This window comes from Pristiophorus japonicus, chromosome 15 (assembly GCF_044704955.1).
Source record: "Pristiophorus japonicus isolate sPriJap1 chromosome 15, sPriJap1.hap1, whole genome shotgun sequence".
Taxonomy (NCBI): Eukaryota; Metazoa; Chordata; class Chondrichthyes; family Pristiophoridae; genus Pristiophorus; species Pristiophorus japonicus.
In genome coordinates, this window is record NC_091991.1 from 44,656,200 (window position 1) to 44,684,012 (window position 27,813).

The 27,813-nt window shown below is 43.3% G+C and overlaps 1 protein-coding gene across 1 annotated transcript in view; it reads left to right on the forward strand.

The window, feature by feature from the left end:
- LOC139280730 (dedicator of cytokinesis protein 4-like) overlaps nt 1-27,813 on the forward strand; it is a 511,619-nt gene that overhangs the window by 146,766 nt on the left and 337,040 nt on the right. Inside the window, exon 7 of the mRNA XM_070900388.1 lies at nt 22,990-23,074. Within this exon, the coding sequence (XP_070756489.1) occupies nt 22,990-23,074 (85 nt within the window). The remainder of the gene's footprint in view (nt 1-22,989; nt 23,075-27,813) is intronic.

Here is a 27,813-nt window from a genome sequence, read left to right on the forward strand (position 1 = left end):
CATGGACCATTATCACTGACCAATATGTCAGGAATGCCGTGCATTGCAAACATGGTTCTAAGGCTCTCCACAGTGGTGGAGGTGGTGCTCGAGTTTAAAATGGTGCACTCGATCAATTTTGAAAATGCATCAACGACTACGAGGAGCATTTTGCCCATGAATGGGCCCGCATAGTCTACATGCACCCGTGACCACTGTTTGGTGGGCCAGGGGCTTAGGGGGGGGCCTCCATAGGGGCATTACTGAGTTGGGCACAAATGGTGCACCGACGGACGCAGAGCTCCAAGTCCGCGTCAATGCCAGGCCACCAGACATGAGATCTGGCTTTGGCCTTCATAAGGACGATCCCCGGGTGCTCGCGATGGAGCTCCCGGGCAAACTCCTCCCTGCCTTGTAAGGGCATAACTACTCGGCTGCCCTACATCAGGCAGTCTGCCTGTAGTGAGAGTTCATGCATGCGCCTATGGAAGGGTTTGACCTCCTCGGGGCAGGCATCGCGAGCCTCTGCCCAGTCACTGGTTAAACTAGAGATAACGTGGGGTCGCTGGTCGTCCAGGCTCTGATTTGGCGAGCTGTCATGGGCGAACCTGTGGATTCAAAGGCATTGATTGCCATGACCATCTCAGTCCTGTTCGTCGGACCCTTCTGTGGTCGCCTGGGGTAGCCTGCTAAGCGCGTCGCCACAGTTGTCTGTGCCTTATCGTGTCGTCGTAAGCCGCCAGCATGAGTGCCCACCGCTGAATGCGCGCCGAGGCGTTAGCGTTGATTGCCTTGCACTTGGATAGTAGGGACGTGAGGGGTTTGTGGTCGGTTTCTAATGCAAACTTGACCCCGAAAAGGTATTGGTGCATCTTTTTGACACCGTACACGCACGTGAGTGCCTCCTTCTCAACCATACCGTACCCGCGCTCCGCCCGCGAAAGTGACCTGGAGGCATAAGCAGCAGGCTGCAATTTACCCGCATCATTGACATGCTGTAAAATGCACCCGACCCCGTATGCTGACGCATCACACGTAAGGACTAACTTTTTACCTGGGTCAAAAAAGGCTAAAACACTCTTGGAACATAGAAGGTTGCGTGCCTTATTGAAGGCGCGTTCTTGGGCGTCCCCCCAAAACCAATCGCACCCCTTTGAGTAGCACGTGGAGAGGCTCCAGCAGCGTGCTCAAGTTCTGCATAAAGTTCCCAAAGTAATTGAGTCGCCCAAGAAAGGTGCGCAGTTCCGAGACATTCCAGGGCTTGGGTGCCAGGCGAATCGCTTCGGTTTTGGATTCGGTTGGGCGGATTCCATCAGTGGCAATCCTTCTGCCCAAAAATTCAACCTCAGCCGTGAGAAGCAGACACTTGGATTTCTTAACTCTTAGGCCTACCCGATCCAATCGACTTCGTACTTCCTCAAGATTGCGGAGATGAGAGTCTGTGTACCTGCCCGTGATGAGTATGTCATCTTGAAACACAACCGTCCCCGGGATGGACTTGAGCAGACTCTCCATGTTGCGCTGGAATATAGCAGCTGCCGACCTGATGCCAAATGGGCATCGATTGTACACAAAAAGGCCTTGATGTGTGTTGATGGTGGTGAATAGCTTGCCACCATCAACATACTTTCTTGCATCATATACAAGATGTGAGGTCACGTTTCGAGGAAAGTTTTCCTCCAGCCAACGTGGCAAATGGGTCATCCACTCTGGGCAGCGGGTAGTGGTCCTGTAGGGAGACTCTGTTTATGGTAGACTTGTAATCCCCACAGATTCGCACGGATCCATCAGCCTTCATGACGGAGACGATGGGGCTTGCCCAGTCGCTGAATTCCATGGGAGAAATTATGCCTTCCCGCAGAAGCCGGTCCAGTTCGTTTTCATTCTTTTCCCTCATCACATAAGGCACAGCTCTAGCCTTGTGATGGACCGATCTGGCATTCTGTGTGATGTAGATTCTAACTTTAGCCCCTTTGAAAGTGCCCACACCTGGCTGAAAGAGACATTCAAAACAGCTTAGAACAGTTGAGCAGGAGGTCCGTTCCTCTGAAGACATGGCGTGAACATCATCCCATTTCCAATTAAGTTCTGCTAGCCAGCTTCTCCCCAACAGGGCTGGGAGATCCCCGGGGACAATCCACAGGGAAAGTCGATGCACCATCCCTTTGTGTGTGACTGAGAGCATGGCGCTGCCAAGGACTGGGACGATTTCTTTAGTATAGGTCCTTAGTTTGGTATCTATCTTTGTGAGTTTTGGTCTGTTGCTTTTGTGCGGCCACGGCTGTTCGAATTGTTGAACGCTCATGAGGGATTGACTGGCCCCCATGTCGAGTTCCATGTTGACGGGTATCCCGTTGAGTCGAACCCTCATCATAATTGGAGGCATCTTGGTGTAAGAACAGTGAACATTGATCGTGTTAACCCGCTGTACCTCGGCGTCCCGTGCACTGTTCCAACCATCTTCTGGTCCACTTTCCGACCCTTCCGATTCGTATACCGGCCGAGCTGCTGTTTTTCTGCACATGCGAGCCAGATGCCCTGTGTAGTTGCAGTTTCTGCAAACAGCATGCTGAAATCGACACACCCTGGTTGAGTGCCTTCCCCCACATCCCCAACACAGACCGTTTCCATTGTTTCCGAAGGATGAGCTGTGTCTGGCTGATCTCCCTTGAGCTTCTCTCAATCTGTTGTTGATTGCTCGCATTGTGGGTTGATGAGGTATGATCGGCCGTTCATGTGGCCCTTGATTTTGATGGCTTTTGGCGCCACTGTCTGCTGTTGAAAGCCTGCTCTCCTGCCTTTGTCTGTGTGTGGGGATAGCGGTTTGTTTCACAATGTGAACCCCTTGTTCCGATGCCTCGTTGGTTGTCGTACCCGAAGTATAGATCAGCCTTGTTTCTTCTTTGCCTGCCAAGAACGTCTGTGCGACCAGTGCTGCTGCCTCTAGAGTCAAGTTCTTAGTCTCTCTAAACTTTTGGAATATGCCTGTGTGGCCTATTCCTTCAATAAAAAAGTCTCCGTACTTCTCTCCTTAGTTCATCGGGGAACTCACATGAACTAGCCAGCCTCTGAAGTTCCGCCACGAAGTCGGGTATGCTTTGGCCCACACAGCGTCTGTAGTTGTAGAACCTGTGTCTGGCCATGTGTAGGCTGCTCGCTGGCTTCAGGTGGTCTCTTACCAGTGTGCTCAACTCCTCAAACGACTTGCTTGCTGGTTTCTCGGATGCCAGCAGGTCTTTCATTAAAGCGTATGTTTTCGAGCCACAGCTGGTCAAGAGATGGGCTCTTCTCTTGTCTGCCTTATCGTTGCCCAGCCAGTCTTTGGTCACAAAGCTTTGCTGGAGCCTTTCTATAAAGTCATCCCAATTGTCTCCAGCATTGTATTTCTCATCTGAGCTGTTGGTAGCCATTCTGTGGATTCTGTGATCCCGTAACTCGTCGCCACTGTTAAGTCCTGACTCTAATGTACTGACTTACACAAGACACATGCTGAAGTCAAGGTCACTCAGGACCTGCACCTTTAATTCCAGCTCTCCAGTGCTGCACTTGCCTGAGACCTCCCTTTATATACCTCAGTGGGACAGGTATGGAGTGTCTCCTGCAAGTGCACCCCTGGTAGTAAGGTATGCTTATTGTTACAGGTCATACCCAGTTACAGTCATGTATAGCATGGTAAGATACAGTTATATACAGTAATGTGAGATACATGACATATTTATGAAGCATTTTGGGGTTTTCTTCGATTTTACTAGCCTATATTTTTTGATGCCATCTCTCTGCTTTGCAAATTTCCTTTTTAATTTTACCCCTGCACTTTCTACACTCCTCCAGGCTTTCTGTAGTATTGACGTTTCGGTATCTTTCCTTTTTTTCTTATCTTACCCTGTATGCCCCTTGACATCCAGGAAGCACTAATCCCCACCCCTTTTCTTAGTGGGAACGTAATTGCTCCGAACCCTCACTATCTCCTTCTTGAATGCTTCCCACTACTCTGACACTGATTTACATTCAAGTAGCTGTTTCCAGTCAGCATTTGCCAAATCACATCTCAGCTTTGTAAAATTAACCTTTCCCCAATTAAGAACTTTTACATCTGGTACATCTTTGTCCTTTTCCAAACCTACTCTAAATCCAACTGAATTATGGTCACTGCCACCAAAATGCTCTCCCACTGATGCCCCTTCCACCTGCCCAGCTCCATTCCAAAAAGCTAAGTCCAGAACCCCATCTCTTGTTGGGCTTGCTACATACTGGCTGAAAATGTTCTCCTGCATTTTAAGAATTCTGTGCCCTCTACACCTTTTATCCTAATTCTATCCCAGTTAATATTTGGGTAGTTGAAATCCCCTTTTTTTACTGCCTGGATGTTTTTGCCCTTCTCAGAAACTTGCCTGAGAGAGGATGTCAGTGTTGTGCCAACTGCTGGAGCCTGGCCTGCAGACTACATCAAGTACATGGACAGGCCTGCCCATTGCGGTGAAAGTCATCATAGCGTTAGACACCAGATCCTTTCAAGCCTCCACTAATGGGATTTGCCACAACTGTCAAGCATTGGCCCTCAGGTGTGTCAAGCAGGTCGCTGAAGCTTTGTATGTTGGACAACACTTTGCCTCCTTTCCATATTTGAAGTCATAGCAGTTGGAGAAGATTTGGAACTTTTATCTAGCAGGTGATTTCCCCAAAGTACTGGGAACCTATTTAAGCCATCAAAGCCCCTAATAATAATATTGTGGCAAAAATGAATAGGAAAGATGACCAGAATATCAGTGTCCAGATGGTGGTAGATGACAAAAACATAATCATGCAAGTGATTGCAAGATACCCCGGAAGCAGCCACAGTGGTTTGGTCTTGTGCCAATGCACAATACAAGCACTATTTTAAAGGAGCAAACAGACCAGACAAGTCCCATTCACGCATGACCCCAGTGCTTGCCCCCGGTTAAGGAACACCTCGATTTAAAAATTCCCTTCTTCTTTTCAAATTCCTCCATGGCTTTGCTGTTCCTATCTCTCTCACCTCCTCCAGCCCTACAATCCTCAGATATCTGCGCTCCTCCAATTCTGGCCTCTTGAGCTTCCCCGATTTTAATCATTCCGCCATTGGCGGCTGTGCTTTCAGCTACCGAAGCTCTGGAATCCCCTCCCTTAAACCTCTCTGCTTCTTAACCTCGCTTTCTTCTTGTAAGATGCTCCTTAAAACCTACCTTTGACCTAGCAATTTCTCATTGTGGCTCAGTGTCAAATTTTGTTTGATAATGCTCCTGTGAAGCACCTTGGGACGTTTTTTATGTTAAAGGAGCTATATAAATACAAGTTGTTGTTGTTGTTAGCAGCTTACATTCCACTTGATGTGCAAATAGTTTGAGAAGACATGGTGAGTGGGAGAGGGAACCTGCAACAATTGTAAGGTGAAGGGAGCTGTTGCAGAGTTGCAGCTTCACAGACATGTTATTTATAAGGTGGACAAGGTGAGTGGCGCAGCAAATGCTTGCATGCTGCATTGCTGATGTGACACATGCTCTGGGATTATACTTGGTGCATGCATTATACAAGCATTCCCCTTTTTGAGTGGGCAGCCTTTAGTTATGCCTATCTTTGCACTCTCTCTCAGTCCAGAGAATATGGCAGCTGCATTGACCTGGTTTGCCAACTTCTGCTATGAATGCTGCACATTGCCTCCATTCGGACATTTTTCCCATAGCCCTCAAAATAACTATCAGCAGGCCCGCCAGCCTTTCTTCAGTGAAGAAAGCAGTTGTCGGTGGTCCTCTGGCTATCTTCCTTGGCAGAAATCAGCCATTTGTCAAAAAAGCTGGTGCCTTGCTTTAAGTGCAGCAGCCCTTTAATAGCAGCTCTGTTCAGATTCACCCCGCTCTCCACACCCCCCCCCAAGAGGAAACTGTGCTCCATGTGCATGTGAAGGACGCAGAGAGAACATATTTATATTATTTAAATCATCCAACCCTTGGGAATGTGACAGGGGTTTGCAAAGAGCACAAGTACTTGAAACATCATGGAGGACACAGACTATTTCAGCGCTCCCCGTTGATTGGGAAATTGGCCTTATTTCCTCGCCTGGGCAGATTAGAGAAAGCTTTACACTTGTTCTGCCGTGTTTGATGCGGACTCGAGACAAACCAAGTGGCAAAGTGCTCCATTGTTTAGTGGTGGCAACTCTCAGCTTGGGCTCCAGGCTTCACCAATAAGGAAGAATAGTGACGAACCAACCACTGGAGTTTTCAGTAACTGTGGGCCCTGGGTCACCATCCGATGTAAATACAGGGTCCATTTCTCACCAGTCTTGTCACGCATTCTCTCCTCATTGGTGTTGACTGAACAATATGGCTCATTCACTGAATACTGGGGAAAATCATCTCTGCTGCATGCTGCCACACCAATGCTATTTGTGAGGCCTCACAATTTTGTTGTTAAAAATTACTATTATTGAGCATAGCTACTGGGATATAATTCGACAAATTTAAGTTGTTGAAGGTTTCTAAGTTAGCACCAAAATTACCAAATAAAACTAAGGGTTCAATTTTCCCCAATGATCTGCACCATTATTTTGGCGTGTACTATTTTTTTTTGGAGTAAATAAAAATCTCCAAGTTTCCCCTAAGTTTCTGCGCCAGCGTAATTAACTTAGGTACGATTTTTTTGGTCTACGATTTTTTTTGTAACCTGATATCTGCTCCAGTTTTTGACATTTAAGCAAGTTTGGCCAAATTAAATTTTTCCTACGACGGCATATGTGACCACTCCCAAAAACCCTTCTGGGCACTTAACAAAAATCAGCACATTACAAAATCAGCGCAGAAAAGACGCCATTGTTATAGGTCAACGTTTTGGAGGGAGTGAAGAAGAATATGCATCATAAATCTTAATTTTTTTGACAGTCAAAAGGGAGAAATTGGAAGTGTAATGTAATTCTTGAAATTTTAATTTTTTCCAAAGTAAGCAAGCCTATTGCACATGATCAGACCAGGGTGTGGTCCATACTAGGGCATCCATCTTGGGGAGAAAAAGGGAAGAAGAGGTGTGAGTGCTTTGTCCCTGCATTTTGAGGTTGGTGCAAAGCTACAATTTAATTCTGGGGGCAATATTGACAATGCCATACCTCGTGCAAGCCTTCTGTATGAAGGTGCTGCAGAGGAGAAGATTGATTAGACAGCATCACCTGAGGAACCTCAGCATGTAGGATGATGGGCAGGAGACCTTACCCACGTGGGTATATCGAGACAGGCATTCGTACTTGCACCCGAGTGTTGCAGACTGTCAGAAGGCTGCGTTTTCACAAAGAAGTTGTAACCAAGGTCGATGAGTTAATAAAAGCGACCTGCACCCTCGAAGTGTCAGGAGGACTTCTTGGTCAGTTGAAGTAAAGGTTACAACTGCACTTTAATTTTATGCATCTGGATCATTCCAGGCCACAACCGGGGATGTGTGCACCATTTCTCAACATGCAACACACATCTGCATTCGGCAAGTGACTGCTGCACTTTTGGCCCGGAGGAATGACTACACAAAGTTCCCCATGACCGTCGAGGTAATGCGTGACAGGGCTGTGGGCTTCTCCAGGATTTCTGGCTTCCCCAAGGTATTGGGCTGCATTGATTGTACCCACATCGCCTTGCAAACACCTTTGGAGGATTCCGAGATGTATAGGATCAGAAAAGGCTTCCACTTGATGAACATACAGCTCGTCTGTGGTGACATGCATCGCATCATGTCAGTTGATGCAAGATACCCTAGGAGCATCCAGGATGCTTTCATCCTATGCGAGAGCGTTATATCTGCCATGTTTCAGCAGCAGCCAGAAGGGCAGAGCTGGCTGCTGGGGGGACAAAGAGTGCGGCCTCAACCTGGCTCATGATGTCCCGACACATGTCCTGGTAGGAAGCTGAGCGGGAATACATGTCGCATATTACGTCAAGCAGCATAATAGAGAGGACCATTGGTATCTTGAAGCAGCGTTACTGATGCCTGGACCATTCCGGAGACTACTTGCAATACTCCCCTGAGATTATTGGTCAGTTCACTGTTCTGTGTTGCATGCTGCATAACTTCGCCATCATGAAGCAACAGCAGCTGATCATAGAAGACCCACCTGAAGTGAGAGTGGCTGATGGTGAGGAGGAAGATGCAGATGACGAGGAGGAGGAGGCAGAGGATGAGGAAGCCATGCAACTACCTGAACCCGGAGCACCACGACGGAGGAGGGCAGGCCGTCGTGCCCCTTTAACGATTGCTTGAACCTTGTACCAGCAGCTCATTTGTGAACACTTTGCTGCCTCAAGGCTCAATGGCAACTATTCCAAATGGACCATGTTTACTCTTTGGACCTGTTCTGTAATGTTGTGTTGTGTTTTAATAAAGGAACAAATAATGTAAATGATTCAGTTATAATTTAACATACATATTTTATTCAAAATTTAACACTTGTTTGTAAACGTAACTTTAAAAAAAAATTCTTGTATTAAACTTTAAAGTTTTCAGTTAAGATCATTTGCAAACTTTTAAACTTGTAAATTTACATCACTTACAAAAAACTTTTAATTTGAGAACAGTTACAACAGTAACAACAACAGCAGCAGCAAAGAAAGGCTACACCCATCTCTCCTCCACCTTATTCTAAGACCGCCCGCTGCGCTTGGTCTTGGTGACTCCACCCCTGCCCGCAGGGGGTGGTGCAGCGTTTCTCGGGCTGGTACCAAGCTTATTCTGGTAACATCTCTGGTAATGCGCATTTCTTGATATGGGGCGGTGGGGGCCGGGGGGCAGGCGGTAATGTGGAAGGCCTGGCTTGAACCTCTTTTTAGTGGCTGGTCTGGGGATTGGAGTGGGAGTGGCAGTTGATTCTGTCAATGGCTGCAGGGTCTGGGCGTTATTGTGTTCCTAACACAGATGAGGCTGCACACAGGGAGGTTAAAGTAACAGTGACCTCAGTCTTTAATAAGACACTCCAGAGTGAGGAAAAGGCCTTTTAGGGGCTGGCTTATATACAGTGCCCCCAAGGGATGCTGGGATCCCTTGGGACTTTAGGGGATGAGCTCCCTGGTGGTGGAACATGGGAGTGCATGCTTTACAGATACACAACAGGCGTGTTCCCTTATTTCAGCAGCTATTTCCAACATTTCCTCCCTCATGTTCGCTGACAGTGTCTCAGCTGCCTGTGACATTCCCTCTCTCACGTTCCCGGACTGTGTTCCCATTTCTCGTGAGTGTGTTGTTACTTCTCGCAACAGTCCTGATACCTCATCACCCACCCCACTGATGGTCTCCAGGAGTGATCGTGGAAGTTCAATGCTCTCTGCACTCATTGCCATCATCTGAACTGCATCTGTTTGATGCTGCACCTCAGGAGAGTGCTGTTGAGCTCTCCTTCCTCTCCTCACCCTAGGTGTGGCTCGCTGCATCCCACTGGGACCTGCAGCCTTGGACTGTGAGAAACCATGGATTGTCCCAACACGCGTACCACTCAGGAAAGGGTCTGACACCTCAATGGATGGCACCTGCACCTCCTTCAGAGTGAGTACAACAGTGGGGGCTTCATCCATCACCTCCCCGTCCCCCCTCACCCCCATGCTCTTGGTCTGGAAGGTGGGATTGGAAGATGTTCTCCTCTTTAAGCTCATCCACGTCTGAATCTTCTGCATCGGCTTCAGCCTCGTCCGGGTTGGCCTCAAGTTCTGCAACATATAACAGAACAGACAAATGGTTAGCAGCAGAGGAGGGGGCAGGGTGGCAATGAGTAGGCACGTACAACGCAGGCAGCAGGCTCATTTGAAGGACCACGATGAATGATAGCACATTGCATCAACCGAAGCATAGCTGACGGAGACATCCCCATGACCCAAAGAATGGCTAGCCCGCGCAATACTTTACATTTAGCAAAGCTAGACTGTGGAATTTGCAGGACTTGCCCTCTCCCTCGAGTGTGGGCCCAGCTTGTGCAGTGGTGGTTGCTTTTCTCCAGGCAGGACCCATCAAAGCAGTGACCCTGTCTTCCATGGTTGTCACTGGGTACAGATTTGCCACGCCTCCTCCTGTTAGAGTTCTCTCTCTGTTGTGGGCCACCTTCCTCTGCTAAGATGAAAATATAACTTTTTAGAGAGGGTATCTCTGCTGGGTGGGACATACATTTACAATTGCAATTCCAGTGAATAAATGAAAATATTACTTGCAACAACTGCTTGACCAAGGTCCTGCCACTTCTTTTTGCACTGGCCTCCGGAAATTGGGGTAGTCACCATTGCACAGTAATCTTAACATAATTTTACATAAGAACATAAGAAATAGGAGCAAGAGTAGGCCAAAAGGCCCCTCAAGCCTGCTCCACCATTCAATAAGATCATGGCTAATCTGATCAAGGTCTCAGCTCCACTTCCCCACCCTCTCCCCATTATCCCTTATCTGCTTATCATTTAAGAAACTGTCGAATTCTGTCTAAAATTTATTTAATGTCCCAGCTTCCACAATTCTCTGAGGCAGCAAATTCCACAGATTCACAACCCTCTGAAAGAAGAAATTTCTCCTCATCTCAGTTCTAAATTGGCGGCCCCTTATCCTAAGATCATGCCCTCTAGTTCTAGTCTCCCCCACCAGTGGAAACATCCTCTCTGCATCCACCTTGTCAAGCCCCCTCATAATCTTTTATGTTTCTGTAAGATCACCTCTCATTCTTCTGAATTCCAATGAGTCGAGGCTCAAACTACTCAACATTTCCTCATAAGTCAACCCAATCATCACCGGGATCAACCTTCTCTGAACTGCCTCCACAGCAAGTATATCCTTTCGTAAATATGGAGACCAAAACTGCACGCAGTACTCCAGGTGTGGCCTCCCCAATACCCTGTACAGCTGTAACAAGACTTCCCTGCTTTTATATGCCATCCCCTTTGCAATAAAGGCCAAGATTCCATTGGCCTTCCTGATCACTTGCTGTACCTGCATACTATCCTTTTGTATTTCATGCACAAGTACCCCAGGTCCCACTGTACTGCAGCACTTTGCAATCTTTCTCCATTTAAATATAACTTGCTCTTTGATTTTTTTTTTTCTGCCAAAGTGCATGCCCACACATTTTCCAACATTATACTCCATCTGCCAAATTCTTGCCCACTCACTTTGCCTGTCTATGTTCTCCTGCAGCCTCTTTATGATCTCCTCACAAATCACCCTTCCTTCCATCTTTGTATCATCAGCAAACTTGGCTACGTTACACTCAGTCCCCTCTTCCAAGTTGTTAATATAGATTGTAAATAGTTGGGATCCCAGCACTGATCCCTGCGGCACCCCACTCGTTAGTAATTGCCAACCAGAGAATGAACCATTTATCCCGACTCTCTGTTTATCAGCCAATCTTCTATCCATGCTAATATATTACCCCCAACCCCGTGAACTTTTATCTTGTGCAGTAACCTTTTATATGGCACCTTGTCAAATGCCTTCTGGAAGTCCAAATACACCACATCCACTGGTTCTCCTTTATCCACCCTGTTCGTTACATTCTCAAAGAATTCCAGCAAATTTGTCAAACATGACTTCCCCTTCCTAGATCCATGCTGACTTTGCCTGACCAAATTTTGCTTTTCCAAATGTCCTGTTACTGCTTCTTTAATAATGGACTCCAACATTTCCCCAACACAGATGTTAGGCTAACTGGTCTATAGTTTCCTGCTTTTGTCTGCCTCCTTTTTTGTAGTTTTCCAATCTGCTGGGACCTCTCCAGAATCCAGAGAATTTTGGTAAATTACAACCAATGCATCCACAATCCCTGCCGCTACTTCTCTTAAGACCCTAGGATGCAAGCCATCAGGTCAGGGGATTTATCTGCCTTTAGTCCCATTATCTTACTGAGCACTGCCTCCTTAGTGATTGTGATTGTGTTAAGTTCCTCCCCACCTTTAGCCCCTTGACTATCCACTGTAGGAATATTGTTAGTGTCCTCTACCGTAAAAACTTATACAAAATACTTGTCTAGAGTTTCTGCCATCTCCGTGTTTCTCATTACTAATTCCCCGGTCTCGTCCTCTAAGGGACCAACATTTACTTTAGCCACTCTTTTCCTTTTTATATACCTATAGAAACTCTTATTATCTGTTTTTATATTTTTGTTAGTTTGCTTTCATAGTCTATCTTCCCTTTTTTAATCATTCTTTGGGAAGATTTTAAAAGCCAGCAATCATCTGTCCTCCCATTAGGTTTGGCCACTTTGTATGCCCTTGTTTTTAATTGGATAACGTGCTTTATTTCTTTAGTTAGCCACAGATGGCTTTCTTTTCTCTTGCACCCTTTCCTGCTTACTGGAATATATTTTTCTTGAGAGTTGTGAAATATCTCTTTAAATGTACATCACTGTTCATCAACCGTCCCACAATTCAATCTGTTTTCCCAGTCCACTTTAGCCAACTCTGCCCTCATACCTTCAAATTCCCCTTTATTTAAGCTTAGTACGCTGGTTAGAGATCCAACTTTCTCACCCTCCACCTGAATTTGAAACTCAATCATGCTATGATCACTCATTCCAAGGGGATCCTTTAATAAGAGATTGTTTATTCATCCTGTCTCATAACACAGGACCAGATCTAGGATAGCCTGCCCACTGGTTCGTTCCGTTACATACTGCTTAAGGAACCCGTCCCTTATGCATTCTCTGAACTCTTCCTCATAGCTACCCTGACCAATTTGATTTGTCCAATCAAAATGGAGGTTTAAATCACCCATGATTATTGCTGTTCCCTTTTTACAAGCCCCCACTATTTCCTGGTTTATTCTCCGACCAACAGAGTTGCTACTGTTCGGGGGCCAATAGCTACGCCCACCAGTGACTTTTTCCCCTTATTATTCCTTATCTCCACCCAAACTGTCTCAACATCCTGATCCTTTAAGCAAATATCATTTCTTACGATTGCAGTGATCCCATCCTTTATCAATAGAGCTACCCCACCTCCTTTTCCTTTCTGTCCGTCCTTCCAGATTGTCAAATACCCCTGAATATTTAATTCCCAGTCCTGATCACCTTGCAACTACGTCTCGATAATGGTTATCAGATCGTATCCATTTGTCTCAATTTGTGCCGTCAACTCATGTCTTTTGTTACAAATGCTTTGTGCATTTAGACAAAGTGCCTTTTAAATTTCTTTTTTACCCTTGTTTCCTGCCTGTTTACTCTCGCCTTCAAACTCACTTTCTTTACTTTTGCTTTCTAATGTCTGCTTTTCTCCCCTCCCGACTGAATCAATTCTCAGGTTCCTATCCCCCTGCCAAGCTAGTTTAAACCCTCCCCAACAGCACGAGCAAACCACCCCTCGAGGATATTGGTCCCTGCTCCGTGGAGGCGCAACCCGTCCGGCTTGTACAGGTCCCACCTCCCCCAGAAGCGGTCCCAATGTCTTCGGAATCTAAAGCCCTCTCGCCTGCACCATCTCTCCAGCCATGTATTCATCTGCTCTATCTTCCTATTTCTGTACTTACTAGCTCGTAGCACTGGGAGTAATCTGGAGATTACTGCCTTTGAGGTCTTGCTTTTTAATCTTGTTAAAGTTGGTTCCAGCGTTTCTTCATTTCTTTTGGTGTAACTTTTATTTGACCTCTGCTGGTGTCCAGCTCGTCCCATCTGGCCTCAATTATAGTAACCAGGGCCTCCAGTTCGTCCTGTGAGAAATTCTTGGTCCTTGAGCCATGTTGCATATTGCAGCTCTGATTTTTTTTCTACTCAGGAAAAAAAGTTCTCACACACATAGCTGGCTCTTTAAAAATGGCTGAATGCAGACCGGGAGATGTACTTGGCATGCACGCCCATACCAGTCACGTAAAAAAAGAATTTTAGGCTCCAACCTCCAAAGCTGAAGGACAGGCTGCACGGTGCCAATTTCAAAAATTACAACGGGGAAAGTTGCAAGTATTTTTTTGGCGTACAGGCCCAATAAAACGGGCGTAACTCTTCAAATACGGCACAAAATGGCATTATGGAAAATTGAGCCCCTAAAGCTTATTTTTTGGTAGATCTTTAAAAAATAAATCTAAGATATTAACAACAAAGGGATCAATGAATATATTATCTGTATAATTTATAATAAGCCACCCGCTAAAGCTTGAAGAGATTTTCTGTTTAGATTGTTATTCGTAAGGCTAATTTAACAGGTTTGTTTTTAATTTTGAAGTTCACAATTTGTGGGCATAACTACTGGAATAATGTTGAAATATTTGATAATTTAAGCTTTTAATTGCAAATATTTATTATTCTTTGGAAAGCTAACTCCTTGTCTTACAGATCGTATCCCTTTATGTGCCTGCCTTTTGTGTAGCAGATGGTGCAGTGTTCCCTGCAGACTTCACTTGGTGCACCAGCCTGCAATATTATTCGTTGTACTTTGTGGAATAAATTTTAATTTGTTCCATTTCAGTTGTTTTTAAGATTGCAAAGTTTGTTTACCTCATCAGTTCCTAGTTTCAACATTTAAAATGTAACAAAGAAGCCAAAAGACTCTGTTTGAAGAGGAAGTATTGTCGTCAGTGCCTCTTGATTAGAGAAGAACATAATTTGACATTGTTTTGAATTTTTTCTCTTTTTAAAAAAATTTCTGTTAACAAGGTGGTGATATCCGATCAGTTGATGAAGGGGTTGCTGAAACTCAAGAGTGGAGGAGCTTAATATGCACAGCTGATGTAGCACAGTCACAGATAGGATATCTTTGCTGCTGTTAATTTGACTCGCTTCCACTTTCATGCTCAAGTAATTCCTCCCAATGAAATCCTCTAATGATGTGCCCTGATTGACATCATAAAAATTATATTGAATTATATTTTATTTTTGTCTTCATGTCTATTTTCGAAACCTATAAAAGCTATATTTGGTGTTTAAAATGTCATGTTAGAACTATAATTTATACATACAGATCCACACACACACATTTAACATCCTTCAGCAAAATTGAAGTTGCAGCAAAGATGTTTGGCATTTACAAGAACAACAACTTGTATTCATATAGCACCTTTAATGTAGTGAAACGTCCTAGGGCGCTTCACAGGTGTATTATGCGATAAAAAATTTAGGTCAACATCACTTGATATCTCGGCTGGCAGTGACAGAAGGCCTAGCTGGAAATCCAGAAGCTGCCGCGGGCCTGTCTGCTGCATTTCTATATTTGAGTGATACACCGTTCAGAACATCACACAAGTGTGAAAATGCTGGTTACACAAAAGTATTCGGATTCTGAAATTGTCAGATGTTTTTTTTTGCTTTCCAAACCTGATCACGAATTCCTGCTTCCCAGCATTGCATCAAAAATTGGTAGAAATCAGCTGAGAGCAAATACAAGCCTAATTCATGTCAAAAACAATACCCAGCCTTTGTGTTACAGATGCATCTTTCTCACACCACTTTTAACTTGTGCCCACACCAGAAAGGCAGTTTCCATAAGCAGACCGAGTCTGTTAAGAACTGAAGCTTTCACCCTTACGCATGCAATGAGTAGGATAGTGTGAAATGGGACTAACAATTGTGGCACACTGCACTGGCAATTATTTTGAATGCCCAGTTTGTTGTTCTGTCTGCTCTGAAAGGTGACTAAAACCAAACTGTCCGATCATTAAGTTCAGGCTAAAACGAACAGATTTATTTACAAATGGAATAATGTACAGAAGCCGTATGACGCAGTGAGATCCTAAAGTACAATACTGGATATAAATAATATATAAACTGTTTCAAAGTGAGAAACGAGATTGTCCAAAATCTTTGTTCTTTTCGGTAGCTTCTGACCGACCGTTTGAGATGTTAGATAAATGTCTCTTGTGTCATTCGTGCCTGTGAGGTTGAAACAATACACAAACCAGGTAGCCAGGCATAAAGCTGTTCCACTATTTTGTTTAATGTTTTAAAAAGTCCATTTGATAGGCAAATGATTTCTTCCCAATGGTCAAATAATTAAGACGTCAATTATTTTCAACCAGAAATTCCACAGTCCTGTCACCACCGGCGGAAGTGTGCAGGGTTCCCACATGTCGACAGGAAAGGATGGAGTCCCCATCTCAAATCTCGAGGATGGGGTCATGAACATAGTTTGGGTGGCTGGCTTGTGACAGTAAAAGGGCTTTAGAGGCACCGCCCAGTTCCACAGGCACACAGCCATTCTGTTAGCGACCACAAATTCCGGGAAGGGCCAAAGATTTTAAAAGATATTTTAATGTTGTACTCCTAAAGAAGTCAAAGTCCGTATTACTAAAGGTAATCATTCTCCTCTGGGATTGAGTACTTTTGAGTTGCCTTTTTAATGCCTTTACCAGGCCTCGAACAGCTCTTAGCTGGTGAGAATTCCATTGGGGGGCATTAGTGGAAGAATTTGGGAGATGGCTCAGGATCTCCCTCTGGCACATCCCAGTATGTAGTGGGTGAGTAGAAGTCTTGTCTGCACCTTCTTCCGACTGGAATTTGGAGTGGAAATGAAACTGGGTGGACACCTGGCATTTCTGGGCTCTGTCAAGCCACTGAAATCTCAGCCCCAGGGTGTAATTGTAGTCTGATACTGTTCCTAAGTGGTAATTATGCACATGTGGACCTTAATGGTGAATTTTAGCAGGCTATTCAGCAATGTGATATCACAGCCAAACCTTATTCATTTGTGTACTTACTACTGTCACATCTGAGATCGAGCCGAGCACCTGCCCTGTGGGGCTTAGATATTATCTGAAAAAACTTGCAGAACCACCAGAGGACTCCTGTTTTGGCCCCAATTTTGCCCATCATTGGGTGCCGTTGTTTCGGTGGCCGTGAATTTTTTTGTGCCAAAGCTCAGTCCAAAGATTCCCCAGTGCCACGGCGCCAACATTCTGGCACTGGAGTACCTGTAAAAGAAGGTTCCGCACAATTCCTTTACATAAGTAAACTTTTCCCACCAACAAAATGTTTAAAACCAGCCCAAAGATCCTAGAAACACCGCAGAAAAAACCCTTGCCTACAGTTAGAGAATCTGCGCTGGCCCACTGCTATCCCTGGCCGAAGAGACTTCTATTTAGCTGACAGTTAAACTCGTAAGATAATTTAAAAATCAAATTTTAACTATAAACAGTTATAAAATAAAAAAATAAATATAAACTTATCCATGCTGATGCTCCGGCGATGAAAAAAGAATGATGGCAAAAAATTCAAAAACAAAAAATCTTTACCCTTTGCCATCGATGTCCTCACGGCCCAAAATAGTTGAAGGAAACATTATAAAATTCCAAAAATGAATAATCAGAATACCAATTCTTCTCCTTCTGGGATCCAGGGCAGCCCTCTCCCCACTCTCCTGGACGTTGAATGGAGCCGCTGCTAGCCCAGGCCAAAGGTCCTCCACCCACGCTGCCCACTGCTAGCCCAGGCCGAAGGTCTGCATACAAAGGACAGTGCAAAACATTCCCGGTTCAAAGGCAAGCAGCAGTGATCTCTATTAAATATGGAACATTATATTGAAAAAAAATAATCCCACCACAAATCTTTTAAGTTTTTATGGAGTGTTGGAGTGCTTAGGTGGACATTACATAATGATTATTAAAAATTCCACTACAAATCTTATGTTTTAATGGAGTTTCGGAGTGTTGGAGTGCTTCGGTGGACAACAAGACAAAGTTGTTCATGGATCCAGACTAGGTGAGAGTCAATGATATATGCACCATGGTACTTCATTGCATGCATCAGTGACCCAGAACAAGGCAGGATCCATGAACAGCTCAGTACTGGAACCTGCCCCTGGATCATTTCAACCAATAGGTTGCAAGGGGTGAGGCCATTTTACATTTTCAGTCTGGTTATCCTGTAATATTTATTAGTGCAGCATTAAAAAATGAACTGCAGGAGTCAGGTTAAAAGTCCAAAATTAAAATGTTTATTAAACATTTGTACAGCACAGTTGTAATTAGCTTGACTTTACTTATGTTTAAACCTTCATAACTTTAAAAACTTTATTCAGAAGCGTGGCAAAATTTACAAAGAACAATCAACTAAAGTAACCAAAAAACAAACAAGCCATCTATCCTCTTCCTTAGCGCTGTGCGCCAACCCTGCAAACACTGAACTGGAACCTCTAGCAGTTGGCTGTTCGCAAAGGTAAATGAATATAAAGCGGCAACTATGATTAGTGTAGAAAATAAAGCAAAGGCAATCTATAATGAAGTCTGTCACTAAGCTGATTAAGATAATACTTTATTCAAAAATGACAATACATTGATGTCAGTAAAGCCCCCTTTTTGAATCTGTTCAGCTGTCATACTCATTGATGCAGGAAATTAGTATAAATTGATGAGAAAATGTTTGGGCCCTAATTTTCGAGCTGTGAGTTGTGTTCCAAATTGGGCACAAATCCCTCCTCCTTTTATCTGTTGGTGGCATTTGTTGTTTTCCATTACGTTCTGAGCAATTAAAATTTGTTACTTTGTGGTAAGGTGTATGAATTGCAATTTCATCATGCATATTAAATCTTTGAGAATTTCCCTTGGGAGAAATGGGTCCCAAAGGGTACGTATTTATTTTTACATGAGTTTCTACTTTAGAAATAATTGATTTGGTAGAGACTGGGAAAAAAGGTGGCTAAAAAGACTCTTGGAAACAAAGGAACATGAGGCCATTCAGCCCCTTGAGCTTGTACTGCCATTCAATTAGATCCTGGCTGATCTGTACTGTATCTCCATTTACATGCCTTTGCTCCATATCCCTTGATACTGTAACCTAACTAAAATCTATCGATCTTAGTCTTGAACATTTCAATATTACCAGTGTTTTGGTGGAAGGGAGTTCCAGATTTACACTACATAGATTGTGATTTCACTCTCCAAATGGCCTCGTTCTAATTTTAAGATTATGCCCCCTTATTCTGGCTATCTCTACATTTACCCTTTCAAACCCCTTTTGTCATTTTAAACACCTTAATTAGTTCACCTCTCAAACTTTTATACTCAAGGGAATACAAGACAAGTTTATGCAACATGTCCTGATAATTTAACTCTCTAAACCCAGGTATTCTGGTGAATTTGCACTGTACCCCTTCCAAGGCCAGTATATCTTTCCTGAGCTTTGATGCCCAAAACTAAACAAGGTATTCCAGATGGCCTCTATGCAATCAAAGCATCAATTCCTCACTTTTATATTTCAACATGCAGATGAGCTACAGAAGATATTTTTGAAGCCTTTTCTTTTGAGATTAAATCTTTCTGTGTTTTGCATGTAAGCCTGGTCCTAATCAAGAAAAGCAATTGACAATGCAATCGTAATAGCTGGTAAACCCATTTCTCCCCTTATGGTCCTTTCCCGAAATCAAAGTACTACTCTTTGAGTACTTGGACATTCGAAAGAGAAGAAAACAATGACTCATTCAAACATGAGGTAATATTGTCCTTTTAAAATTATGTTCTCCTGCTAAGGTCCGCGCCAACTATCAGCGTGTCCCATCGACGGTCAGCGTTTGCTAACCGAAATCAGCATAGGAATTCGACTTCCTGTGATGCCCCGAGTGCTATTCTGCAAATGTCAGGGCACATGATCAGATGGGTTCTTTGACTTTAAACAAATATGAAGAATTCAATATCCGTGTGGGGAGAGTGTAAAGTACTTACACAATACCACAAATCCACACGAGGCATATTCTATGGACAAGGTCACTCTGGTGACCTGCACCTTTATTCACAGGACCAAGAAGTGATGACCCTGCATGGGACCTCCCTTTATATACCTGGATGACCAGGTGAGGAGTGTCTCCCACAAGTTCACCCCCTGTGGTCAAGGTGTGCATTTCTCAAGTATTTACAGTATTGCAGTATTATTACATGAAGGTTACATACATGACAGAGAGAGAGCTACCTTCTAAATCTCACTTTATTTTAAGCTGATTTTCACATTTGTTCTTCCTGATCGCTTTCAGTGAAGTTGTTGTCTTTTCCAGTCTCCCCTCCCAGTTACCTTGGATTCTGCAACTTTCAACAGCTCTGGTTATTTCCTTTTTTTTACTATTGGTTTCTCTCTTTTGTTGAAATGTCAGCTTAGCTTGTTGGTAATACTGTCACTTCTGAGTCAGAAGGTTGCAGTTTCAAGCTGGCGGTACTTAAAGTGGATAAGCCACCCCGTCTAGATGGAATGCATCCTAGGTTGCCCAGCGGAGTAAGTGTTGAAATTGCGGGGGTGCTGGTCACAATCTTCCAATCCTCCTTGGATATGGGGTGGTCGCAAAGGACTGGAGGATTACAAATTTTTACACCCTTGTTCCAAAAAGGGGAGATGGATAAACCTGGCAATTACAGGCCAGTCAGTTTAATGTCAGTGATGGGGAAGCTTTTCAAAACAATAAATTAACAGCCACTTAGAGAAGTATAGACTAATAAAGGAGAGCCCATATGGATTTTTTAAAAACAAATCATGTTTGACTAAACTTGATTGAGTTTTTTGATGAGGTAAAAGAGAGGGTGGATAAAGCAATGCAATTGATGTGTTTATGGAATTTCAAAAGACGTTTGATAAAGTACCATATACGAGGCCTGTTAGCAAAATTGAACCCCATGGGATAAAAGGTCAGCATGGATACAAAATTGGTGATGGCATAGAAAACAGAGTTGTGGTGAATGGTGATTTTTCGAACTGGAGGGAGATATACAGTGGTGTTCCCCAATGCTCAGTACTCGGACCACTGCTGGTTTCGATATACATTAATGACTTGGACTTGAGAGTGCAGGACACAATTTATAAATTTGCAGATAACACAATACATGGATGTGTTGTAAACAATGAGGAAGATAATAGACTTCAAGAAGATATAGACAGGTTGGGCGGATGCATATGCATGGCAGATGAAATTCAATGCAGAAAAGTGTGAAATGATACATTTTGGTAGGAAGAATGAGGAGAGACCATATGCACTAAATGGTGCAATTTTAAAGGGAATACAAGGAAAGAGAGACCTGGGGGTGCTTGTGCACAAATTGTTGAAGGTGGCAGGACAGGAGAGCCAAGCAGTTAATAAAACACATAGGATCCTTGGCTTCATAAATAGAGGTATATTAGAGTGCAAAAGCCCAGAAGTTATTCTAAACCTAAATAAAACAATAGTTTGGCCCCAGCCGGAGCAGTGTGCCCAAGTCTGGGCACTACACTTTAGGAAGGACATGAAGGCTTTGCAGAGGGTACAGAAGAGATTTACTCGAATGGTTCCAGGGATGAGGGGTTACAGTTACATGGATGGACTGGAGAAGCTGGGGTTGTTCTCCTTCGAGCAGAGAAAGCGAAAAGGAGATTTGATAGAGGTGATTAAAATCATGAAGGGTTTAGATATAGTAAATAAAGAGAAACTGTTTCCAATGGCTGAAGGGTTGCGAACGAGAAGGCTCAGATTTAAGGTGATTGGCAAAAGAACCAGAGCTGACATGAGGAAAAATATTTTTACGCATCGAGTGGTTAGGATTTGGAATGCGCTGCCTGATAGGGTGGTGGATGCATATTCAATCGTAGCTTTCAAAGGGGAACTGGATAAATACTTGAAGGAGAAAAAATGGCAGGGATATGGGGAAAGAGCAGGGGCAGTGGGACTAACTGCATTGCCAGTGCAGACTTGATGGGCCGAATGGCCTCCTTCTGTGTTGTACCTTTCTATGATTCTATGATTCCAGCACATAATTTAGGCTAATGCTTCAATGCTGTATTGTTAAAGGTACTCTCTTTCAAATGAGATGTTGAAACCAGGATCCTCGACATGACCCAGCCTATCATCATCCCTCAACCAACACACTCAAAGCTAATTAAGTCGCAGTTCATCTCCTTGATGTTTGTGGGTCCTTGTGCACAAATTTGCTGCTGTATTTGCCTGCATAACAGTTGATTACATTTCAAAAGTAATTCATTGCTGTGAAACACTTTGAAACATCCTGAGGATATGAAAGGTGCTATATAAATGCAGGTTCTTTATTTTCTTTTTATCTTTCAGCAGTTTAATGTAATATTTGTGGTAATTTGCATTGCTTGTCTTACTGGAGTGATTTTCCAGCCATTCCAATATCAATGCAAACCGAATAGCTATATTTTACTGGGGGCTGGGAATTGTGGGGATTCACAACCATCATTACTGCTTGTTCCAATGATGGTTTTTAAAGAAAACCTTGCAAGAGATTGAAAGAAACAGCAAAAAGAGGGGAATAAAGAGAAACCGAGAACTGCCAGAAAGAGAGAGAACGGGAAAGAAAATCTAGAGTGAGAGAAAGGTAAAGAAAGAGATTGACCACTTTTCACGGAGGACAGCTGAATATTGATCAGGTGTAAATCATCCTGAGCCCTGGGAAACTGAGATCAATGGCAGGTTATCCTGGATGGGATCAATTAAAATCACTGACTGCAGATGGAACCTTGGAACTTCTGACTACTTTCATCACAGAACAAGAGAAACCAATATACAGTTATGGAGACAGAGCTGTCGAACATCCATATTACAAGTTAAATCTATTGTTTTAAAGGACTTTCACAATTGTGGTGAATGCTGGGTTTATAAATGTGCTAACCATTGAAATTTATCAGGTGCTGTAATGTCGACGTCAGCTTTTGCTGACAAAAATCAGCCTGTTTCCCACTGCACTTTCAATGTAATGACTTTTTTAACTTTTGCCTTTTTTAGGGCTCCTTCAACTCTAGTCTCTTGTGCATCCCCGCTTTCCTTCACACCACTTTTGGCAGCCATGCCTTCAGTTGTCTGGACCCCCAGCTGTGGAATTCCCTCTCTGCACCTCCTCACCTCTCCACTGCTTCTCCTTTAAGACACTACCTCTTTGACCAAGCTAATGTCTCTCTCTTTGGCTTGGTGCCAAATTTTGTCTGAATACACTCCTGTGTAGCGCCTTGGGACATTTTACTAGATTAAAGATGCGATATAAGTGCAAGTTGTTACTTAAAAATGAGAGTCACCACAGCCTAGCATGGTGCTATGAATTCTGTAACTATCGGCTGAGGTTACTTGAAAAATGATTCTAATCTGTTGTATGTCGCTTTATCTTTCTCAATAGACAGCTCGGTCTGGATCTGGTTCCAAGGAAGGAATTCAGTATGGTGGATCCTGATGAAATCAGTGTTACAGAACTGTACAAATTGGTGAGCATTTGTTAATAAGCTTGACATTTATTATCTTGTTATGTAACAATCTTCAGTTGGAGTAGAAAGTAGTGATATGGATGTGGCACAGTGCGTATTATGAGTGTTTTAACTTCCTTTATTTTATTTTCTAAGGATTATTAAATTCTAAAAAAAATTTTCACCACATTTTTATATTTTACGGTTGTAATCTGTGCTTTGGAAATCAGTGGTGTGCCCCCTGAACCTCTCCCCATTTCGCTGCTTTGAGGGAGGATCAGGAGGCCCATCTCGGGGAAGCTCAGCAGAACAGGCTCTGGAGGTAGTCTCAACATTTTGCATTGGTACCCACATTTTTCTTTCTGCAGATGCACATGGGCTACTTCACCTCGACCCCTTGACAACACTTCAGAAAGCTGTACCTCCTTTACAAAGTAATAACCAAGTTTTGCTCGTTGCCAGATAGCTGTAGACAGAGTTCATAAGGGAGACCTTCAGCTGACTAAAATCTGAGAACACTGCCAAATGAGTCCGACTATTATGATTCCCTTTTGGTAATAAAATCAACTCGGTCATTAGACAGCATAATTCCATATCTACCAGGGCTCCCATTTGGAAACCACTCGTTCACACAGACATTACTCCACCTTGCTCTAATTCATTCTGCATCCATCTTGTCAGTGAAAAAATAATCTGAAATCTTCCTCCGAGTTATAGCCACTACAGTTCCCCTTGCTTTTGCCTCGTGTGACCTTTTGATCTTAGCTTCCAACTTCTCCAATGGTAGCAGGAGGCACTGAGGTAGTTGCCTGGTGATTTTAGCAGTATCCATGGGGGAAAGAACTTGTATTTAAAAAGCACCTTTCACGTCGTTGGGACATACCGAAGTGCTTCACAGCCAATGAATTACGATTGAAGTTCAGTCACTGTTGTAATCTAGACAGCCAATTCACAGACAAGATTCCTGAAACAGCAATAAACTAGATAACCAGATAAACTTTTTTTGTTGATGGAGGTTCTGAGAGAAATGTTGGCATGGACTCGAGGAGAACTTCCCTGCTTTTCTTCAATTAATGTGATGGAATCATTTACAACTACCTGAGCGGGCAGAGTCTTGCTTTAAAATCTCATCTGAAAGACCGGACCTTCAACAGTGCAGCACACAACCACAGTGTCAATTTACATTATATGCTCAATCTCCTGAGTGGGACTTGAATCCACGACCTTCTGACTCAAAAGTGAGAGTGCTACTCCCTATCTAAAGGCAGACCATTTGAGAAATTCAAGGCTGTCTTCTTACAGGCTCCTGTTGGAGTCTTCAGATTGCTGCATATGGATGCTACTTGAAGAGCAGTCAGCTTTACAAGGTGCTTCCTCTGCAATCCGCTACTCTGATAAATTTTCTGGGTTTTCTGGTTTAACTCCAAGTGCTTTTGCCCGTCCAAGCAATATTCAAATTGACTGATTCCACAATGTTTGACAGGGTTAGTTTCAGAAGATTGGGCGGGTGTAAGTCCCGCTCCACTGGGACTCAATTTCAGACCTTTGACATTCATGAAAAAAAGTGTAAATCAGCAGCGCATCCAGGTCCTCTGAGGGTGGAACTCCGCTGCAGGCTGCGAGAGAAAATTCTTTGATATTTTTTGTGAAGTCAGAAATTCCTATCCATAGCATGCCAGAGTTCTATCCTCTAGAGTAGCTGCAGCAGTCAGGTAGGAGCCATCACAGAGAGAGAAGCTCTGTGGGGCTGTCTTTACATGGTTCTACTCCTGCCTATTTGAACGTGGCCAATACATCTCGAGCAATAGCTTGGTTTCCCTTTCATCCCCAGACTGTCATATCTGGAGAGTCGGTCAAGGGTGTATCCTCAGCCCATTCCTACGAACGTGCTAAAATGTCAGACAGGAAAAGGACCAGCTGGTCCATCAACCCTGTCCCATACAGTTATGATTCCTCATGCATCATGATACAGACACTCCTTAGCCACCAGGAGTAATGCAATTTCCTAGGAGAGGTGAAAAACAAAAAAAACCAGACCAATTAGCAGGGAAAAAATCTGGGGACTTCCTCTCCGAGTCCTTAGGCGATCAAAACTGGTCCAGGAGACCATATTGACCCTAATTTATATTAGTGCATTAAGCTCTTATATGGCATGATCCCCATCCCAGCCAAACACAGATGCAACTCTTTCTTGAAAATGCGCAACAAATTAGTGTTCACTGCACGAGCTGGCAAACTTCCTTTTCTTTATCTACATGCAGCTGTTCAAAGATACCTTCTATGGGCAGTTTTCATGTGTAAATGATCATCTCGTCACTATATCTGTCAAGTCTCTCATTGTTTTTCCAACTTCAAGTCTTTGAATGAGTTATAACTTCCCTAGCTCAGAAAAGGAAGAATGAAGATTGTTGTCAGTCTCCAACCTAACTCTGCACCTTTTGCTGTTGACCCAATTCCTCCGCCCAGCCACTATCTCGCGTTGAACAGGTCTGTTTGCCACCTTGTCGTACTGTTCAATCCTGAAATGAGCTTTAAGACTATTTAGTTCCACCATTGAATGTCTCCATCTCTACCTCAGTCCTTCTGCCACTTAAACCTTTATACATGTCTTGGTGACCTCCAGAGTTGACCACACAAACTTTCTCTTTGATAGCCTCCCATTCTCCATACTGTGTCAATACATCTTCTGGTAGTTTGGCTATATCTTTGACTATATCTTTCAAATTGTTCATCCATCATATCTTCGTAACCAAGGGACACAAATGTGTGCAGATAACCTTTAATGAGAGAGGACAGAACTACAAGGCAGAAAGAGACATACACCGACAAAATGGGATTTTAAGCCTCGTTTCTTTATTCGTAAACCTGAATCACATCTGTCATGTAGGAAAAAGGATACAATTAATTTATTGTGACTTGTGTTAGGGTTTTCTGTAACCAGGACATGACATTTTAATTTTAAAAAGCACATTTAATCAGCTGTATCTGCGATGATTGGATATCAAGCCCATTGAATTTTAAGAATCCAATTTTGAAGCATATGTTACTGAATTAAAATTTCAATGTTTTAACATTTTAAAAGATTGTGATAGTCTGTCATGTTGGATATTTCTGTGCTGTGCTAACCCTGGAATAAAATCATCCATTTACATATCCTTAGCAGGATAGATTTGGGTTTGGTGCAGAAAAGCAGACTGAATCCAACAACAGATTGATTAATTCATACAGACAGTCCTGACCTGCTCAAGCCTTAAAAAAAAACCATTAGAGTCTGTTTTTGCACATCATGTAATTTAACTTTGTTTTGCAGGAATGATTGTTGAATTTTATTGTTGAGTCCGAGTTGCAGCATTACGATAAAAACTGAATAGTAAAAGTGTTGCTTCATACAGAGTGTGGCACTGTTCATGATGTTTCAGATAATTCATCATCTCTTCTCCTGACCAGCACTACACAAAGATTACTTCAGTGAGGATTCACAAAATCATATTTGCAAATTAACACCATTGGTATGGTTTTCTTACACTTAATCAAATTAGAATAAAATTTCCTGCAGGATCCTGCAAATCCTAATGGATGCCACTGCTGAAATCCATCTACTTCAGCTGTGTGAATACTTCATTACCCAGCCAGAATACAGGGAGAAATGCTGAGTCCTTACCCCTGACCTCAACATAGCACTTAAACATTTGTCTCTTTTAATTGGTGTATGACCTCTGTCCTATTTGGCCCTGAGCTGAGCTGAGCTTCAAACCGAACATCCCTATATTCATTTGCTATTTCCATCTCTCCAGCATTGCTTGTTTCTGCCCATACCTCACTTCCATAGCTGCTGAGAAACCTCATCCATTCTTTTTGCCTCCAGATTTCTCGCAAGTTCTTTGCTGTTCTACATAAAATCCAACTCATCAAAAACTCCACTGCCCACATCCTAAATCCCACTCCCCTATCAGCTATCTTTTTCCATCTTCCATTCCCTCCCGATCCCCCACTGTCTCAAGATCCTCACCTTATTTACAAATTCCTCGATGGTCTTGCACATCCCCAGTTCTGCAACCTCCTCCGTCCCATTGTGCCAGCCCTCTACTATTTGGTTCAAATCTCCCTTCCACCTCCACCTTTACCGTTCTACCCTCAGTGGCACAGCCTTCAGCTATCTCGGTCTGTGATAAATTCCATGGTGCTGTCACTATAGAGCTTGATAAAGGCAACTAGTATTGTGTATAAATATCAAATAATACATTGTACTCTGCATACATATAAAGCTAAGGTTGGAATACATCTAAAATGGCTCCAATGTTTCCAGCTTCCATAAGGTAGTTTTTGTCTGACTTCCGTGCATTATTAATCTCAAGCTTTGAGAAGCCAGTGGAGTCTGGGAGGCCATAAGATGGTGGAGTTTCACCTGAACGATAGTAATTGGGACACATTTTCATTTATATATTAATGTATTTTTTACTGAATTTATTTAAGTTTACTTTATCTGTTCAATATTAGGAGCCTTTTAAAATTGTTTATTGGTGCCTTAAGCTGGCTTGAAATGGTAAAAGGTCTCAAAATTGGTCACAAAAGATGTGTGATTAGCTGTTCTCTGGCACTTTCTCCCTGTGAAATGTGAGGGGCCGGAAGATTGTGGTGTTTGTCCTCAAAGGGAGATGAATGTTGAGATACCATTGGACAAGAGGTTTCTCAACAATTATAATACTTGTGTGAAACGAGGCATCAGAGTTGACTCTTGGTGCTTATGGAAATTTAGGCTA